At 37.3% G+C, this 21,997-nt stretch overlaps 1 protein-coding gene across 5 annotated transcripts in view; it reads left to right on the forward strand.

Annotated features, from left to right (window-relative positions):
- LOC134538267 (fatty acid synthase-like) overlaps positions 1-21,997 on the forward strand; it is a 124,503-nt gene that overhangs the window by 73,074 nt on the left and 29,432 nt on the right. For all 5 annotated transcript variants that reach the window (XM_063379430.1, XM_063379431.1, XM_063379432.1 and 2 more), the window contains 4 exons: positions 2,780-2,945; positions 5,192-5,398; positions 15,131-15,307; positions 18,556-18,934. In XM_063379430.1, the coding sequence (XP_063235500.1) occupies positions 2,780-2,945; positions 5,192-5,398; positions 15,131-15,307; positions 18,556-18,934 (929 nt within the window). The remainder of the gene's footprint in view (positions 1-2,779; positions 2,946-5,191; positions 5,399-15,130; positions 15,308-18,555; positions 18,935-21,997) is intronic.

The following is a 21,997-nucleotide window of genomic DNA, read 5'->3' on the forward strand; positions in this document are numbered from 1 at the left end:
GAACCCTAATCTGTCACTTTGCGGCATCCTGGGACATTTAATTTTGCAGGACTCTGATATTTTGGTCAGGGGCTTTTTTTTTTTCCGGGGAGAAAAGGGGAGCCGAGAGGAAAGGGAGGTTCAGGGGCCTTCTCCCGAAAAATCATATAAATAAACTCTTTGAAGCAAAGTTTTTAAGTGAACCTGGAACTTAAAATTTCGATGAATTTTTTGCTAATTTCGCTTAAGAAATCTTGTTTTGCAGGTTTATAGGTATTACCTAAAAGGGCTGTCGCTGGAGTTTGGGTGGTTGCCCATCTGGCCCTGCCCTCTACTGTTGGTTCACGAAGAATACGTACAGTTGTACGATAATAAATTAACATTGCCTAAAACTTACATTGCATATTACAGCAAAACATGTGGTTTAGAAATAAGTAACTATTAATGTGGGTAAACTTGTTGACGGGGTGGGCCAGACAAGTCCTCAAATCCTCATATATCATCAGATCCTTAGTATTCAAAGAATTCAATATCCTAGGAAAAAGATACAGAGAAAAATATTAGATAAAAATAAAGTAAATTAAAAAATTGAGCATGCTAACTAACCTCGGTATTGATTCCGGAACTTAATTTATGAAACAAACATTTAAAGGGTTGAATGCTTCAACACAATAGTTAACATTATTATTTCTTGTGCAATATTTTATTTTTTGATCCTTGAGAAATAGATTTTGATTTGAGGGGTAATTCAAGGTACTGTTTGGTATTTGAAGTCAGATTCAAAAATTTGTGATTTGGCCCATCACTAATTTTAGACAAATTAAAATGCTATATGTAGCAAAATAACTAGAAGTATTGAAAAAACATTCATAACTTAACTGAAACTCTCATTTATGTAATACATTTGTTGAATACATTTAATTTACAATTTTTACAACTTAAAGTGTAATAGCATTACCGTATTTACTCGCATAATGTCCGTAGTAATTTGGCTACATTTTTGACCAAAAAAAAATGGGGTGCGGACATTATGAGGTGAAGTCCGAAAAAAAAACTTTTTCCTCAAAATTTTACATGTTTTGTATAGAGTAAAAAAAATTGTTCTCTCATAATTAGTTTACTAGTACCCTGATTTTACGTATGCACGCGGTTCCGCGGATTGCATTAGTAAAATCGCTGCTTCGTAAAATTGGTACCCTTCCCTCGGCCCAGTTGAAAAATATTAACGGTGGCACACTACTTCGCAGAGCTCTGGTGACTGGCAATCCTCCGCAGCGGACGTGAGAAATGTTGTGACAGGTGTCGAGATAATAGGGTGCCGGCGATTAGTGGAAGACACCACTCATTTTTTTCTTCTTCTCTCACTCGCATGTGCGCTCTTACGTTCAGAAGCCGCTGCCAGCCTACACAAAATAAACGCTTTGTGTGAAAAGATATTTTTTTTTAATCTTTCATTCAGATGGCCACTAACGGCACAGGGACAGATGTCTAATGTCTGCATTAGCCGGTGCCGGCGAGCCTTCCTCCCTGTCCCTTGCCCACTGTGTGTATAAAAAAAGTTACCGGCAGACGTCTGTGCACGCGAGTCCCCTCCTGCCCTGCTTGACAGAAGCGGAGGAAGGAGTGCAGGGCGTGGAAAAGGCGGAGCAGGAATATTTAACAAAAACAAAGCAGAGCCTTGTCTTCCTGACATGTAAGAATGTATGTCCATTCTGTTACAGCTGACGTTTTCTTTACGTTGCGTATCATATCTTACATGAAAACAAAATTAAAGCCTCTCACCACGCTACAAACCCTCTCAGCGACCGCTCCGGAGAAATGAACAACTCAAGGTTAAGCATTGTTGACAGCGTCAGTAAATTTCCATCCCGTTACTGTGCCTTTCAGGGGTGGCCAAGGTTGCTTTGTCTGGTGCGGACTTTATGCAGATTTTAAACAATTCCATTTCAAGTATTTTAAAAGAAATGTGCGGACATTATGCAATGGCAGACATTATGCGATTAAATACGGTAGTTTATACTTTTCTGTTTTCTTGCTACAGGCTGCCTGGTAAGCAGTTAAATGTCACAAAACATTGTTAGTGAAAGTTTAAACAAGTATAAAATGTTTCAATGTTGTAGTGAAAAAATTAAGTTGTTACTAATACACAACAGATGCAATACAAAAGAAAGCAAAAAATTTTCAATCTATTTAGTACATATATTTTGGTACTATTCATGCAAAATAATTTAAATTCGTTGAATTTATTATATTAAAATATAAAATTTTTGTAATCTGAGTTGAGTGTTGATTAAATATGCAGATTAATTTCATTATTTTTGTTTCATTTATGTGTTATATGTATGGTGTATTAACATAAATTTATGTGTTATATGGTGTATTGACACGGTGTTATTTCAACTTTATTGCAGCTCACCATTTAATCATGTCCCTAAGGTGTTTTCAATCCATATGGGACTTTTTTTTTTTTTTTTTTTTTTTTTTTGAAATTATATTACATGTAAATTTCAGGTTTCATATGAGTACTGAAAACTGACTAAACCAAAATCAATATTTCCATTTAAATTTGGAGAAAGAATATTAAAGTACCTATGCAATTTTTAATTCCCAGTTTTACATTAAAAAATGTAATTTTTCTTTAAATGTTTTGGGGGTGATCTTTTTTTACTGTTTCTGAGGTTGATAATAAATTTAAACTATATATCTGTTTTAAATTAAAAAAAAATATATTCTTTATTAAGAACTGAAGGAAAGCCATTTTAATTATTATGTGAGAATTATATGTTTTAAATATTTTCAGGTGTTTCTTTCTGCAAGATGCAAATGCACCATTATTTGCACACAACAATTCATTTTATGAGTCTCAGATCAGGAAGGACTTAGTAATGAATGTGTACAAAAACGGACAATGGGGGTGTTACCGGCATTTTAGAATCGACTCCTGTCAAGATCAATCGGTTTCTGAAGTAAGTGGGTGTTTCAGACATAATTGAAATGTATTATTTGTAGAAAAAAACACAAATACTTCATAACTACAAAAAATTAATATTTTTTTAAATAAAATTTACACTGTTAAAGTAAATATTTTCTGATTCACGCAAGGCTTGGTCTCACTTTTTCATGTTGAATTTCTTTGAATTTTCTTGTCATTCATATTAGTTAAATGCTATTTCTGTTATTTTGACACTACTACATAGCTTCCTTGAATTTTTTTTTAAATTATTTTCATTATTTTCAACTAATATTTACCAAGTGTAATATAATGGGTTTCAAATGTTGCACGTGTAATTAATAATCACATGTGCAAAATTTTACAACCATTATATTACACTTAGTAAATATCCATTGAAAATATTTGTAACAAAGCAACAAATGCAAGATAGCTATAGTGTCTCTAGCCAGGGGTGGTTCAGTGTTGGTGAGGCCGGATTATAAGTGCAACGCTCACTGGTGCTTCTAGCGTGGTATCGCTTCTGAACTAGCACGCAGTCTTGTTCGTCATGCACAGGGCAAATTATGAAAACTGAGCGGTAACTATAACATTATACGGTGAGGAAATGAAGATACAGGTTGTAACGCAAGGCCCTTGGGTGTTTTCAAGAATCTTGAACGGGCTTTTCAAGTCTAAAAATTATTCTCAAAACGTGTGTTTCTAGCCATTATCAATCTTTTCATAATACTCTTCAAAAACGAAATACGGAAACAGAACAATCCATCCGCCCTCGGCGCATTCTTTAATGCTTTTTGTAAACAGACAGCAGTTTTCAAATTGTGTAGTTTCTTCTGAATCTGAATCTGAATCTCTACACGCTGTGTGTGGGTCCGTAACTAACAGTAATGATGGGAAAATTAAACAAAAAATCAACATGACTTGTGAAATCCAGCCTTAATGAATATTTTTTTTTTACAGAAATATCAAGGCAATAATGAATGCATTTAGAAAACATAAGAATAAAAAATATTGGCACAATGTGTATTTTGTAAGATGTGGAAAGTATTACATTGTAAATATTATATTAAAGGTTTATTTCACTTTTTCTATGTTTTATATTAGGATCTTTATTTTATATTCATTTTCAATTCTTGATACTTTACCATGTTTTTGTTATTATAAACTTATGTACATATTTGGTTTGAAAGTGTATTTGCCTTCAGCATTAAATTACAGTGGTGGTTTAATCCTGGTTTTTTAAAGTTTAAACCAGATTTTTTGTTATGTTAGTTATTTTGGTTCACACCATGTTAAAATGAAAGCCATGCAACATCCTGCTCAGGGCTGCATCTAGAGTCTCTGGCACCCGGGGCATGAAGGGATTCATGGCCCCCCCCCCCCCCCCGGCTCACCAATAAAGCGGGGGCCCTCCCATGGAAAAATGGTGCTATTTAAGCATTTTCCATACCTACATGTAACAGTTTCTGTGCTACTGTACCTTCCATGCATGAACCCACTATATGTCCATAAAGTAGTCCGTATAATCACTAGACTTGTTCATTAAATATGTTGAGACGTTATATTGAAATTCAGATTAGACATTACTGGCATGCAAGTTAAAAAAAACTTTTTACCAGTTACCAGTTGTAGTAGGAATTACAATGCAAGCGATTTCGGCGCCCCCACAGCTTTGCGCCCGGGGCGTATGCCCCGCTTGCCCCCCCCTAGTTGCGGCCCTGATCCTGCTTTCTGCCAGTCATGTTGAACCATAAAAGTTGTAACATGAAAAACTGAAATCCAGCAAATCTGCACTCAGATTGGGACTTAACCGCAGAAAGGATATTTCCCCACAGGGAGAAAATTCTCCATAGAATGGATGTTTCTCACAGAATGGGGATTTACAGAACAGTCGCAGATTTCCCACATAATAGAACTTAAATGTTTAATATTTTGTAATTTTAGAGGAGTATTTATCTGGGTATGATTTACAACTTCAGATAATTTAAAAGATAATTTCTTGTTTAGTATATAATTTTTTGTTCCTGTAAATAACAAGAAACATTAATGACCAAATTTGTGTTGTAATTAGAGTGTAATTAGAGCTTTCATTAAAAAAAATGAAGGTATTCTATTAAAAAAAAAAATTCTGGTTTAAATCAGCCAACCCTGTTAAATATTTTACTGGGTTTGAGCCTTTTTATCGTATCCAGGTATATTGAGATGTTGAAATTATTTTGGTGTGTCTGTGTGGTTTTGTGAGCTGTGATTGTGGTATCCCAGCTGGAGCACGCCTACATCAACACGCTGAACCGAGGGGACCTGGCCAGCCTGCGGTGGATCGAGGGCCCCCTGAGCCTCTACTCCCCCGCCAACCACCCCGACAAGCTGCTGTGCAGCGTGTACTACGCGCCCTTGAACTTCAAGGACGTCATGCTGGCCACGGGGAAGCTGCCGTCGGACGCGCCCCCCGTCGGCCTGGCGAGCCAGGTACGGTCGCAGGACTAAAGCAGGGTGCACGAATATGGGGTGCGGCCGTGTTGTGGACACGAGACCGCGTGTTGCACGTGAATACGTGCACGTAACGGGTAATATTTTACATACAAAATATAAAATACACTACTTGATGTAAGTTTTTGGACGTACGCCATTGCATAGCAATGGCGTACGTCCAAAAACTTACATCAAGTAATGCACTCCCATTGCACAAATCTTTTAAAGATAACATAAAATACACTATTTTACGTACCCTCTTTTATAGCATAATTGTCGCACGCGCATAATTGTCGCACGCGCATAATTGTCGCACCTATATTTTAGGGCGTCTCAAAATTTGGACAAAAAAAAACCTTTCGCGTAAACGTCGCATGATGTTTTTGGTCCCGCTACTCGATTCCGAGCTCTTTGTGTGGGTATTTTTTCGGTATGAAACGTGTATTTTAAAGTAGAAATCTAATATTTATTCTGACATTACCACTTACTTATTTAATTAACGGAAATACGAAGTTGTCCTATGTGTAAATTTTCTTTTGAAGACGTTTTTAAACGTTTCAACCTTTATCTGTTCATCTCCTTCGCCACGGTGTACCGCTTATAAAAATGTAGCCAGCGCTAGTTGGCATCATTCATGTTTGGTTATGTTCCTTCCTGTATAGAGCGCGCACACGTAGTCAAATATCGATATCTCGCCGATTGCATGCAACGTGCGCTCCTAGTCGAGTGCCGATTTAACTACGTATGATGGCCAGCACTCTTTCGTGGTGTGTACTACGACGATAGTTATGCGTTCGTTCGGGCTCGCATTCAGGTCACAGTTTTGGTTTTTATATTTAAAGTTGAAGAAAGGTTTTTGTTGCATGACTTATTAATTTAAATTGTTTGAGTGCTCTTTTATACTTAAATTTTTAAATAAACGTACTTTCCATGAATGGTTTTTGTTTTATGAATAACTAGAGCCACGATTATATGGTAATGCGCGATAAAACGAAATAACACCGAAAACTGCTTGAAAACACGAAATAAAACGAAATTGTGCGAAATCCGCGATATGTCACGAAAGTTCGTCTATCCTGATTATTTACGTTTTTTTTTTCCATTCTGTAAGGACAATTCACTACCTTCAGCACAATCAAATATTTCTTACAGTAACTAGTAGCCATATATATTATTTGCGACGGTGATTCATTATAGATTTTAAAATGAAGTCTCGGAATTAACGTAATATTTTCTTTAAACGGTAATCTTGTGTACCATAATAATTTAAGATGTTGATAACTATGATACAATGGCCGCCGTTCACTTTCTGTAAATACAAAAATAACAAACGTCCAAAATATGTTTTTCTGATTACGTTTTTAATCATTAAAATATTACACACTAAAGCGCATTGCTTTTACTGTTTATTTAAAATAAAGTACGTAGGCTACGAAAATAAAACTAACCCTGCTTAACGTAACGATTGTAAATAATAAATAGTACATGTTTATGTCGGTATTAATTTTCACGTACGTATGTTGGTATTCGGTATGCGTTTGTATTCGCTTCTATTCTCCATTGTTTTGATATTTCCAGCACGGCAAGTTTTTGCGTATTGAGAGGTTAAATTCTTCCTATGTGATTAAAATTTTTTTGATAATGCCTAAAACTAAGGTTTCTGCCAGTGACCGATCGAAAGAATTTTCCAGTGAAGGATTTTATATCAGTGATAAAATTTTAATGTGCAAATTCTGTAACTGCAGGCTAGACTACGAGAGACGCGATACGCTTGTGAAACATGTCGCGAGTGAGAAACATAAGCGTTTGAGGCAAAACTCATCTGTTAAACGACATCCTTGTCCAAGAGTCTTTAATGCCATTAATTTGCTGTTCAACCCAAGAAATGTGAGTAGGGTTAGCATAGAAGATGCAAACCTACAGAAGTCTCTGCATAACTTGCCTTCTGTTTCCCATCTTCCCATTGATACATTCATACATGGCTATGTTGCTTTCAAAAAAATAATTGAGGATGAACTTTCATTGACAGAAACAAGCCAAATTGATGTTGCAGAGGTACTGTGCTCTCTTAAAGGGGACTACAGTGAATTTGCTCAAGCCAGTTTAAGGGCAATCTGGTTCCTAACATCAAATGTTGATGCAAAACGTTCATTTTCCGGGTACTCACTGGTAGTTAGTGACAGAAGACAACGTCTCACTCCAGAAAATGCAGAAAATTTAACTATGATAGCATTTCAATAAAACCGTCTTAATAGTAACTTTGGAAGTGCTTAATTGTGTAATTTTGTAGTGTATGTGATTGTAATTAAGTCGTGAAATTTTAGTAGTTATTTAAAAGTTTGAATTTATGAATTTGGAAATGAACTTAATTATCTATGAATTTGCAAATGAACTGAATTGTAATTAGCTCATGAGGTTTTAGTGTTTATTAATATTTGTTTTAATAAATTTGCATGTCGTACAGAAAAGCAAGAAAATTTTGCCGTGGGTATTTTGAGCAAAAAAATAAAACCATGTAACACCGAAATCTTTATTTCTTTACACCGAAATTTGTCTTAAAATAACACCACAAAATCTTGACTCTATGACTAACTTATCCTAACAAAAATATTTTTTTTTCTCGTAAACGTCGCACCCCTATTTTTCAAACTTGATTTTAGTATAAAATGTGCGACGATTATGTGATAAAACATGGTATGTTATAATCATGAAGTCATGTATAGGCCAACATATATTTTTGATTATATTTTTTAAATTTTATCACCATATATATTGACTGTAACTATTTTATACTAATGTTTTATATATGCAATCGATAGATTTTGACGAGAGCTTATTGTTGAAAATTAAATGAACTCTTTGATTATTTAGCTATCCAGTGGTGTAATTAAATTTTGGATGGAGATGATAGATATAGGTAGCTGCAACACCCAACTGTATCGCCCGATTTTGTTAGTATTCGGTTTTTGAATTGCCTCCCACTATGGAAGCAATTTTAAAGACGTATTCACGTCAAAACAGTAACAGTAACATTAACATTAACATTAACAGTAGGTCATGTGCGTGGGGGAGAGGTCATGCGCATAGGAGGGAAACGAATTTATTTTATTTCTGTTAAGGTTGCATGATGCAACAGCCAATGAGAGTAGAGTAGGATGCAATTAAATAGGGACTAGAGAATTTTTATAACTAGCAATAATTTTGTGGCAAGAAATTTTTCGAGATTTTAGAACGCTCAGGTGTATTTAATTCCTGCTTTGAAAAATTAAATATTGCTATTGCTTATTAAAAAAATCAAGAGCAATTAATGTGAATAAATAATAACAGTGTTTTGTAGGTAGAATGTTAAACTAAAATTTTTACCTAACCCAAATTTATTTTGATGTTGGTAAACTGTGTTCACAAATCAGATGAACAGATGTATGATAATCATTTGGTAGTTAATATAGTTATTGACTAACACTACCAACAGATGTCAAATACCGTATTTACCCATGTACCACCCGCCCCCATGTATGACCCGCACCCCAAATTTTCAACATACTCTCTGGAAAAAAATTTTTTCCACTGTAATGTCTATTTACATGTGACTGCATAAATAGGGAAAAAGAGTCTGTCATTGTAACAACAAAGAAAACTGCAGCACAGAATTTTACTAACACAAATGCATGAAATATTAAGAAAAAAACCCAGTAATATTCATTGTCAAAATAGTAGATCAATTTTGCTAAACAACAGACGTAAATTTGGTGAAATAAATTTTAAAATGTTTGTATGCAATAACCACAATCGTCAACTGTTCAGTCCGTTGCAACATCCTGCAAATAAAAATAAAGCTCGTAGTGCCAAATAATTAAAAATAATGAGTGATGCCATAAAACCATTTTATTCAACGTAAAAAAACCCGTAGCAAAAACGTGAGTTGTATTGATATGCATAAAATGGCGCGGGTTGCCAGTTATAGTTAACTTGGTTGTAAACAGAGCGCGCGCGTAGCAAGAAGTTTGCGAGCTATCGCTATCGATCTTCGACTACGTGCGCGCGCTCTATACCGAATGATGCCAACTGGCGCTGTTTACGTTTTATAGGTGGATTACAGCGACTCCCGACACGTTACGGATAAAGTTTAATACTTTTAAAAACGTCTTGAAAACACATCAGAATACGTCGTATTACGATTATTTAAATTAGAAAGCGTTAATCTCAGAATAAACCGCGTAAATTGCGGGAAGCAGTTTATACGCGCGTTGTAAACAATGGCAATTTATTGCATTGCATCATATGAGGTTAAAATGGGACCGAAATAAAATGGTGCAAATATCGGGAAAAAGTAAATAACGGTAACGTAAATAAGGGGTTTCGCTGTATTTTCATTGTAATAAATGCGTCCAGCTTTCGGTAATGTACTATAAATCCAATTTTTTCAGTCTTCATTGCTGTCCAAAACCTCAAATTTCGTGTATGACCCGCACCCCGTCTTTTGAATGTTGTTTTTCAGAAAAAATGTGCGGGTGGTACATGGGTAAATACGGTACATCACAAAATTTTACTGTCTGAAAAAAACAGTAAGATTTAAATTGTGAAACAATTTTGCGCATTTGTGCACTTGTCCTGCTGTGCTCTGCATAGGGTTTTCAATAATGAGTTTTCACTAGGGATGGGTCGATTCGATTCTCCGATTTCTCGATACCACCGATTATTAAAAAATTTGGGTACTCAGTATCGGGTACTAAAAAAGGGCAAGGTAGGTTAGGAATCGGTGAAGTTAAAAAAATACAGTAGTAATATATTTTCGTCTGAACTTTACTTACTTATTTTAATATATCTTACCTGCCGTATGCGCATAAAATTCCTAATAATGCTCATTATTATTAAATATTAATTTTATACGAATAAAAATAAATAAAAACAATGTTACCGGGCATGTTTAACCTTTAATTAAAACTCCACGATCGAAGAACATTATTCCTCACTCATGTATTAGACGTAAATAAATTGTAAAAAGGGTTATTAATTTTATTTGCAGTTAAGAAAAGTCCATTGCTTTTTGTGAAGAAAGTGACGGTTATGAAACGAGATCACATCACGTGTCGTCACCATTTTAGTTGTGAGCCATTCAAGGATGATGGCCTCCACAAAATCTCTGGTGGCCATAAAATATAAAGTCAAGTCGAAACGTATCGATTCGTTGCGTACGGGACAAATTGTATAATGAAAGCAACAATCGATAATAAAGAATTCTCTGGCCATACCGCCAACAGAGGCTCGTGTTTATTTCTTGCAAAGGAAAACCGTAATAATTACTAGAAAAACACTTGAAAATAGTTTTAGCAAAACAATATTTGTGCCAAATAAATAGCATAAATACGAAACGATTCACAGTAACCTCAATAGCACAACGGTGAATTACGGCGTAATTCACCGTCGTGCTATTGAGGTTACTGTGAATTGTTTCGCATTTATGCTATTTATTTGGCACAAATATTGTTTTGCTAAAACTATTTTCAAGTGTTTTGCTAGTTTGTTAGTAAAAAAATGTTCGCCGACTGTCGTTTCAAATTACAATGCGAATGGTCTGATATTGTATCAACATGTCTAAAGTTTGGGAACATTTTCGCATCAATAGTGAAAATGACAAATATGCAATTTGTAATCATGGTAGTGCGCAAATTTCACGGAGCGGTACTTATAAATCTACAACCAATTTAATGAAGCATTTGAAATCCCGGCACACATTACTACCAGAAAAAATAAGTCTTTGAAGAAAAACAAACTTTTGTTTACAGCACTGTCACCAACTAAGTCAAAAGGTACCACAGAAAAAAATAGTGCTACCTTTGAACCCATTTTGAACAAAGATGTTATGTTATCAGCGTTATCGCCTGTTAAATAACCCTGTCTAAATGTTGAACTTCTTTGTGCACAGCCTAGTACTTACTAACAAACAAACTTTATGTGAAGATGCTTCTTCACTGGTAATTAAAAAAAAAAAAAAAACCAACCCTCAACATTTCATCCTAAGTTTATAATTATCCTTTATACATGTTATTATCATTATGTAATGCATTCAATTCTTAAGTAGTTTTAATTATGTGACCAGAATTACCAGGAATCGAAAACTGGAATGACTCGGAATCGAGAATCGAAATTTAGGAATCTGTACTGGTATCGGAATCGATAAAAATGTGTACTCAACCCATCCCTAGTTTTCACTGTACTTGTTTTCTGTAGACCCATCATTGGCAGCATACAGTTTGCCAACAGAGCTGACAGAATTACCTGATTAAAACATGGAAACGTCCATTTATATACATTCTAAATTTTAAATTTCTTCTCATTAGACTCACCTAGGTGATACAATATCAATTTCTGATGGTGGGTTCGAACCTGGATTGTGTTACATGAGGTGGAAATAGAGCAGATGTTGTGGTGAGTGAATGGGGTTTCTCAAAGTACTCCCATTTTCTCCTGCCTCTACGTTCAGTTTCTGCTCCTCATCACAATTTCGCCACTTATCCACCTCTAAGAGCAGGATATATGAACAATGCATAAAAAACATCAGAAGTAAAATGTTCAGATATCACATTACAGAGCACCAGTTTATAAACTACGCATGGTGCAATAGCGCAACACAAGCATTGTTCAACTTCCAAATTTTTTAATGTTTTGGCTTGCTTTTTTGATAGCCATATTCGAAGAGAAGTGTTGTGAAAACATTTAAAGATGCAGATGATATTTGCATAGAAGCCTTTGATATTCTTGTTATTATATGCATCATGTTAACACTTAAATATTCACAGTGATGGAAAATAATATTTATAATTATTTACAATTTATAATTTTTTTTAAAATATGAATATGCCAGTGTTTTCTCTTGTTTTACATTTTTAAGTTACAGTGCTGGTTACATCTTACGACTTACGTGCTTTATAAATGACTGATTTTCTTGTGTTGGTTGCGTTTTGCACATTGCATCGTTGTGTTTTTTTTTGCGTGGTTTATAAACCCAGCCCAAGGGCCCCAATATACAGGGGCAAATGTAGGAGGAAGAATGGAATAATTTCCCCCCACACCTCGAAATCCTAAAAAAAAAATCTACTATCTCCACCAACAAAAGGAAAGAATTTGAAAGCAGTCATTGGGAAAAGTGGTTCTGTCCACCCCTGAAATGAAATTCTGATTACGCTCCTGCAATATCAAATAAACTTTAGACCCTCATTATTTAACTAAATCATTTGTGATTTGTTTTATGGGAACGGTGAGAGGATGCAGTCGTGCCAACACTATGTTTTGTATAGTGATAAGGCCTGTGCGAATATTCAAATTTTCGAAAATCAAAACGAATAGTTTATTATTCGTTTTCGATTCAATTTCGAATACTAACACTTCGAAAAAACGAATATTCAGTCATTTACGAAAAAGGCTGATCGGGATCACTGAAACCGGGAAATATTTCGGGATCACGGAGGTTTCTCTCGTTGGGTGGGGGCAAAAGTTCCGCAGGATTTTCGTAATGTTTTAGAGTTATGTATGTGGAGTTATTCCACTACATCTGGCCACGTAAAGCCCGTTTGAACACAGTAATTTGGAGCGATAACTAATGTATTTTATGTAGAAGAATACAGGTCGTTTAAAATAGATTTGAACTGTCAGCATACTGATAAAGATAAATACGTGTCTGTAAAATCCACACAACCAGGGTGTTATAGGTGACAGTTTTCAGATTAGAGGGTGAAACATGGTTTGTTGGCACTGTAATTTCATTCCAAACGTGACGGCGAAGAGAAAGAAAATTGTACAGACCATGTGGAAAACATCTGGCCACATACTCACAGCAAAGACTTCAAAAGCCTAACATGTTACGTCAATGTTTTTCAATAGGATAATACACAGTAAACGACCGCAGGCGGAAACCACCCCCCCACCCCACCCCCCACCCCTTCATACCCTTCCCACCCTTCCCAAATTCCTCGCGTAGTGACAGCTCAGGCAATTATCCTGTCCCGCGCATCAAAAAAAAAAAAATACTTGCCAAGAACTTACTTAAAAGCTTGCGATCACGTTATTTGGTGTACCAAGATTGTAAAGTAAATGTGTTTTCTATGATGGTAGATCCACGGTTCAAAGATTCACTAATTGAGGATGAAAATAAAAAAAAATATGGGTTGAAAATTTGTGCAGGGAGGTATGTAAGCTGTGTAAGCTGAACACAGTTGCTGAAACTATAACTGAGACAAGTGAGGCTACAAGTGAAATGCCTATTAAGAAGTCATCTCTGTGGGCCTACGTGAAACCTTCAACAGCAGCTCAGTCTAAGCTTGCAAGCTACGAAGAAACTATCCAAGGAGAAGTAAACGGATATCTGGCAGCACCCTTAATCCCAAAGAATGAAAATCCTTTCAGTTTCTGGTCAGAGAAGGGGCGCACTTGTTTCCGAAACATAGCTGTGGTAGCAAGAAAGTACTTGCCTATACCTGCCACACAAGTGTGCAGTGAGAGACTTTTCTCAACAGCTGGCAACATAATGACGTGTAGAAGAGAGAGTCTACTCCCCGAAAATGTAGAGCAGCTTGTGTTTCTCCACAAAAATTTAAATTAGCTAATATGTAGTGATGTGACAAGACTCTTTTTAATACGAACTAATTATAAAATTGGAGAACCTTAAAATTTTAAGTACTGTCAGTTTTTTGATTCTACATACATTGTATCAGTAAATATGTATCTGTTATCATATTGTAATGTGATGTGATATAACATGTTTTATGGAATTTCAATTCTCATTCCAATTATTCGAACTCAATATTCGTATTTGAGAATAATTTGGTATTCGTATTCGAATTCGATTCGAACTAAAAAACTGATATTCGCACAGGCTTAATAGTGATGTATTGATGTAATCGTTTTAGTATTGTTACCAGCCAATATTGCCAATTTTCTGGATTTCCAATGCAATTGGTTCCAACTGATACTTAAATAATCCCATACACATGGAAAAAGTACAAAATCATCCATTCAGGAGTCACCCATCTTTTCCATTCAAGTGTGTATAGTTCTGCAGGCATCTTTTACACCAAATTTTTCTGTAATTTCAGGCCATACTTGAATGTTGTATTTGTTATAAATAGTCAAAGGCATAATGTGTATTGCACTGTGTACAAATTTTTAATTCTGAAAAATATTTTTTGTCATCTACCAAAAAATCCTTTTTGATAAAGAGTGTTATTAAGGTGAATATTGAATCTCTGAAGGTGTTCACTCTTATTGTTTACAAGACGTGTTAAATAAATTTTGTGTCGGTTACCAGATCTGTTTAAAGAAATGTTTGGTAATATGATCGATGTCGAATTTCATCCGTGTCGCCGATAACCGGTCTCGTAAAGCTGCGAGCGAGTCGGGATCGACGTCGCCCTCGGCGTGTTGCAGGACTGCATCCTCAGGCTGGAGTTCTCCGGGCGGGATCTGTTAAAGAAATTGTTTGGTAATATGATCAATGTCGAATTTCATCCGTGTCGCCGATAACCGGTCTCGTAAAGCTGCGAGCGAGTCGGGATCGACGTCGCCCTCGGCGTGTTGCAGGACTGCATCCTCGGGCTGGAGTTCTCCGGGCGGGATCTGTTAAAGAAATTGTTTGGTAATATGATCAATGTCGAATTTCATCCGTGTCGCCGATAACCGGTCTCGTAAAGCTGCGAGCGGGTCGGGATCGACGTCGCCCTCGGCGTGTTGCAGGACTGCATCCTCGGGCTGGAGTTCTCCGGGCGGGACACGACCGGCCGCCGGCTCATGGGCCTGGTCGCCGCCTGCGGGCTGGCCACCACGGTGCTGGCAGACCCCGGCTTCATGTGGGAGGTTCCCGACTCGTGGAGTCTGGAGGAGGCCGCCACCGTCCCGGCGGTCTACGCCACCGTACGTGGGCACAGTACAAGAGTACTGGAATCGTAATGTTGCACGTCATGTACTTGCAGTGCCGATTTTTCCCCCACCAGGGAGCTGTTGTAGCACCTCTCCCGAGTCAGTCTGCCAAGTGACGTCAGCCGAAAATTAACGAGTGTGGTGTCTCTGGCAGTTTTGTGCGTGACTTGATGTAAGTTTTAGGACATACGCCATTGCTAAGAACTTTTTCTGTTGAAGAAAAACTAAAAACTAAAAAATAAATAAATAAAACCCAAAAAAGACAAAAAGCACAAAATTAAGCAAAAATTTGCTGTTGTCAACAAGGATATAAACACCACAAAATATTCCTTAACAGGAATATGGAAACAGGAATATGGTCAACATGTCTTTTCTGGGTTTTATTTTTTTATTTCTTTATTTTTTATTTTTTTCTTCAACAGAAAAAGTTCTTAGCAATGGCGTATTTCCAAAAACTTACATCAAGTCATGCACTCCCATTGCACAAATCTTTCAAAGATAATAGTTTTGTGTGTGTTTCTTTAATTCTTTAATGCACTCATGACACAAAAAAAATGGCTTGATTCCCACAAAAAAAAAAACTTAGGGCTGCGATTTTCCCCGCTGCGTTCTTTCTGAGTAATAAAACAAAAATTCACATCCACACATTTGTTCGTGACAATCAGCCTTTTATTATGTGTCAGTCTCTAATGACCTGGTCAGTGATTTGCAAACCAATTACATACCCTTGATTCGGGTCAAGTGCACTAGATGTATGATTCAACTCTGAACAAATTACAAAATAGTATTTAATCAGCCTTTAAGCTGAAGAATATGTAAATATTAATAAAAATGAGAAAACCATTGCCAATTAATATCAGTACACTCTAGCTGAGAAAACTCTCAGTTACTACTGATAGTACTTATTGCTAATATTCCGGTCTCAGTACATCAAGGCTGTGGATTTTTTTATATTTAGCTAAAACATTTTTTAGTGTCTAAATTAATTATAGGATCTCTGTTGATTGCCGGTTTGTTTTGCCCTGTTATATTTGTTGGTGTTTTCTTGTTGTTTGCGAATTCATGTTTGGCAATGTTAACCATTTCTTCAAATTGCCAAGATAACATGTTATATTGCTCTTTGGAGCATCAACCAGTATAAAGCAGAGGTGTTAGTAAACAAGTAATATATCTGAAGAAAATAATTCTTCCTTTCTTAGCGACAGCATGTGGTGATTTACGATTTGACTACAGAGCCACCACACACACTAGTCATGCACACAATCTAATGCAGCTGGGGTAGTTGGTAGTAGTGCATGGAATGTGAGCAGAAGTGAGGCAGTCTTCTGTATCTCAAAGCACATGGTATGTTTCTACAGAGCTAATAGTGCCCTGATTGTGTGCATTTGTTTTTTCACAGGTTATGTTCTTACATAGCTTATACATGCTTTTCTATAGCTCCAAGAACATAAATATTATGTTATCATAGAGCTTATAAATCCTCTTGTATAGCTCTGAGTTCATATATGTAATGTACCCATAAGCATATACATCTTCTTCTATAGCTCCAAGTAAATATATGTAATGTTCCATAAAGCTTACATCCTCTTCTATAGCTTCAAGTGCGTATGTGTTATGTTCCCAAAAGCTTTACATAATCTTCTATAGCTCCTAGTGCATATATGTTATATTTCCAAAGAACATATACATCCTGTTCTGAATCTTGAAGAGCATATGTGTTATGTTCCCACCTAGCTTGTACATCCTCTCCTGAAGCTTGAAAAGCATGTATGTCATGTTCCCACCTACCTTGTTCAGCCTCTCCTGAAGCTTGAAGAGCATGTATGTAATGTTCCCACCTAGATTGTACATCCTCTCCTGAAGTTTGAAGAGCATGTATGTCATGTTCCCACATAACTTGTAAATACTCTTCTGGATCTTGAAGAGCATACATGTCATGTTCCCACCTAGCTTGTACATCCTCTCCTGAAGCTTGAAGAGCATGTTTTTCATGTTCCCACTTAGCTTGTACATCCTCTCCTGAAGCTTGAAGAGCATGTTTTTCATGTTCCCACTTAGCTTGTACATCCTCTCCTGAAGCTTGAAGAACATGTATGTCATGTTCCCACAGAGTTTGTAAATACTCTTCTGGATCTTGAAGAGCATATATGTTATGTTCCCACCTAGCTTATACATCCTCTCCTGAAGCTTAAAGAGCATGTATGTCATGTTCCCACCTAGCTTGTACATCCTCTCCTGAAGCTTGAAAAGCATGTATGTCATGTTCCCACCTACCTTGTTCAGCCTCTCCTGAAGCTTGAAGAGCATGTATGTAATGTTCCCACCTAGATTGTACATCCTCTCCTGAAGTTTGAAGAGCATGTATGTCATGTTCCCACATAACTTGTAAATACTCTTCTGGATCTTGAAGAGCATACATGTCATGTTCCCACCTAGCTTGTACATCCTCTCCTGAAGCTTGAAGAGCATACATGTCATGTTCCCACCTAGCTTGTACATCCTCTCCTGAAGCTTGAAGAGCATACATGTCATGTTCCCACCTAGCTTTTACATCCTCTCCTGAAGCTTGAAGAGAATGTATGTCATGTTCCCACCTAGCTTGTACATCCTCTCCTGAAGCTTGAAGAGCATGTATGTCATGTTCCCACCTAGCTTGTACATCCTCTCCTGAAGCTTGAAGAGCATGTATGTCATGTTCCCACCTAGCTTGTACATCCTCTCCTGAAGCTTGAAGAGCATGTATTTCATGTTCCCACCTAGCTTGTACATCCTCTCCTGAAGCTTGAAGAGCATGTATGTCATGTTCCCACCTAGCTTGTACATCCTCTCCTGAAGCTTGAAGAGCATGTATGTCATGTTCCCAAAGAACTTTTACATCCTGTTCTGAAGCTTGAAGAGCATGCACGTCATGTTCCCACCTAGCTTGAACATCCTCTCCTGAAGCTTGAAGAGCATATATGTCATGTTCCCACAGAGCTTGTAAATACTCTTCTGAAGCTTGAAGAACATATATGTCATGTTCCCACAGAGCTAGTAAATCCTCTTCTGAATCTTGAAGAGCATACATGTCATGTTCCCACCCAGCTTGTAAATACTCTTCCGAATCTTGAAGAGCAAACATGTCATGTTCCCACCTAGCTTGAACATCCTCTCCTGAATCATGAAGAGCATGCATGTCATGTTCCCACCCAGCTCCTGAAGGCTGAAGAAAGAGCACGTGTGTTGTGCGCGCTGCTCCGCAGAGCTACTACGCCCTCGTGGTGCGCGGCCGCATGCAGCCCGGGGAGTCGCTCCTGGTGCACGCGGGGTCGGGCGGCGTGGGGCAGGCCGCCATATCCATCGCCCTGGACGCCGGCCTCACCGTCTACACCACGGTGGGCAGCGCGGAGAAGCGGAGCTTCCTCAAGCGCAGGTTCCCGCAGCTCACCGACCGGCACATCTTCAACTCGAGGGACGTGTCGTTCGAGAAGCACGTCATGCACGAGACCCAGGGGCGGGGCGTGGACCTCGTGCTCAACTCGCTGGCCGAGGACAAGCTGCTGGCGTCCGTGCGCTGCCTGGCCAACCACGGCCGCTTCCTCGAGATCGGCAAATTCGATCTCACCAACAACAGCATTTTAGGTAAACTTAAATCATCACCAAGTGACATACATATGTACCATTTTTACTCGCATATAGGTCGCACCCATAATTTGAGGTCTTGAATTTGGTATTTAAGATTCCCCCCATATAGGTCGCACCGGTAATTTAATGACGCGAACGGCCGGCGCGCCGTGCACGAAAGAGTTAACGGGTACTGTAAAACTCCGCTACTACAAGAGCTGATAATGGCGTGATAAATTGTTGTAACAAGTACTCGTAATAACCGAATATAGAAAATTGAAGTCAAGTTAGATTCCTGACTTCTTAAAATGTCTTAATTGTATACTATAACTCGAAAACAGTGCTTTGTATTGAAAAAATTTACAGAATAAAAGTTGTAGTAAATTTAATTACGAATAAGAAAGGCCTGTTAATGTTTTTTTTATATCTACAGCGGTTTTCGTTATGAGTTCCGATAAATACGCTAAGTGAATTCACGTCACGCGAGTTCGGCTGTGCTAGCCGGCTGGTTGTTATTTTCGTTCAAAACGTGGCGAAGGAACTTGTGTGGTTCAGGTAGAAAACATTCGGCTATAAACAAAAGATATAAGAACAATGCTATCCTGAAATGCTGTGACATGTTTTTGGAGTAGATAATCACAGCGACAGACCGACAGGATGCGCTCTCGCCCTTGCCATCAGCGATGTTTATTTTGACAGCTCAAACAATTCTCTTTTCCACGACCCTTCACAGCATAAAAAAAAAAAAGAAAAAAAGAAAAAAAAACACGTTGGAATGCAGATGGAAAAGTAACTATGCAGTAAAATAAATATATTTACGGCCCTGCTAAATTTTTCTATTCAATAAAATTCCAGGTATTAGTGATTTTTCAGCAGAAACTGCTGTGTGACTAATAAACAAATTGTATCATAATAACTTAAACTTATAAAGTATTTATCAACGGCGAAGGACAGTCGTATAAGCCCATAAAAATATTTATTTTACAGAGAATGGACTATACAACCTGGCTTTTGCCGCATGCGGTGTTGGGGGGGGGGGGGGGGGGGGGCAGGAGGATGCTGACAGTTTCTCATGCAGAAGGTTGAAATAAGGGAGGGAATGTGTTGTAATGTTAGTTTGAAAAAGGGGGGGGAGGGTGTTTTTACATGTTTTGTGGCCCTGGGAGGGATGAGCCTTGAAGAATTAACAGGGGATGGGAGAGGTAAACGTCACGTCACGTATGACGTCAAGCCGCCGCTACCGCCAGCCTGGCCAGACGAGTTTCTTATGCTCTCGCAGAAGCTACCACAGTGGCTTTTCGTGCGATAGTGGACGCGCCGAGCTCGGCTAGACACTGCCGCGTGGACAGTCTAGAGGGATGGTACAGTAAATTCCTTTTATTAAGTACTTGAGGGGACCAGAATATTACTCACTACTTAATGGAGGTGTACTTTATATTGGGTTCATCCAGAAGAAATGTTACAATTTGTCACTTCGTGCCAATTTCAACAACCTGATGGCTTTTTTTATTATAGCCCTAATTACTACATTATTAATATTATTTCTAGTAGTGAACTAATGACAAAATAAAAAAAAGTTAAATTTCAAAACTAAACAGCACACTTAAAAAAAAATTGAAATCCTGCACGACCTTTTGTTACAGTTGAATTAGACATGCCAAATGCACTGACATGCAATGGAACAGTACCAGTCCATGAGAAATAATTGGCAGAATTTGCATTTTGTGTGTACTTTTTCCCAAATAGCTGGACGTATTGAAACCCAATTATATAATAATGTTGAACTATACAACATACAGTACCTACAGTTTTTTCATATAGTCAAGCATGTTTGTTTGAACTTTCCTTTGAGAAATGTCTTTTATAACTTTTTGCAATGCTGATACCCACACGCTTTTAGGTACTAACTTCTACGGGTAGGCCTACCTACATATGCTGCCGTAATACACTAAATATAAAAATATAAACTAGTTATCCACGTCGTCACATCGCCATTAAACAAACTTCACGAAACGTCACAAAATGTTCACTAGCGTCGGAAACTGTGTGCCACTAGATATGTTAAATAAATGTTGTATACGTATTACATTTGTGTACGATTGGGAAAGATGTCAATCTGAAATGATGTTTACAAACAAATTATGGGTTAGGTCATCGTAACAGAAAACAAACGGTAACAAAAAACGCATTAGTAGTCGTTGGCCATCGTATAATCCACGTTTTATGTACCTAGCCAGATATGTCCGCCATCTGCCAATATCCATTGCTACAAATTCAAACGCGAAAATACGCATTTTGTAGGATAAATATTATATTTGAATCGTTTTTTTTTTTCTTAATTGAAAAAGTTAAAGCGTTTTTTATTTATAACTCTTGATTATTCTGCATAAATCACCAATCACACAAAAAACTGACATTTTTTTTATACAAATGAAATTTCTATCCGCACGGTTACCAGCACTGCAACTGCTATTTTACTCAACGAAATAAAGAAAACGTCTGTAAACAATTTCCACAAGACCTGTCGTTACACAAAGCTATAGAATTGTGAATGAAATGAGAAAATGTTTAATATTTAGTGTATTAATATCGGCAAAACGATACGTATTAACGAGAAAGTACAGTCCAGGGCTTTGAAATACGTACGTTATATATTTATTATGCCTATTAATTTGCATGGTGTTTCAAGGGACCGGCGGCTTTATACGTTATACTGGATTGTACGTTAACAAGAGGGACGTACTAGAGAGAATTTACTGTATCTATTTTTAGCCGTCTTTTGTATGCCTGCCTGCTTACAGTACAGCTGTCGCCAAACGTGAACACATAGCGCCCAACAAAGTGTAACAGACTTGTTTTTCAGCCGATTTTACTCAAATTTTCGACTTTCTATGCTCAAATTTTTCACCGTTTCTCTAAAAACGGTCGTATAAACGGAATGGACGCATCAGAGGGAGGTCGCATCGGCGGGATTCTACTGTATTGCAAAAAAAAAAATTTTTAAAAATTTTTAAATTTTTTTCTTCACTTATAGGTCGCACTTCATTTTTTTACCATCAAATCTGGTAAAATTGCCGCGAC

The sequence above is a fragment of the Bacillus rossius genome, chromosome 13, assembly GCF_032445375.1.
Source record: "Bacillus rossius redtenbacheri isolate Brsri chromosome 13, Brsri_v3, whole genome shotgun sequence".
Lineage (NCBI taxonomy): Eukaryota > Metazoa > Arthropoda > Insecta > Phasmatodea > Bacillidae > Bacillus > Bacillus rossius.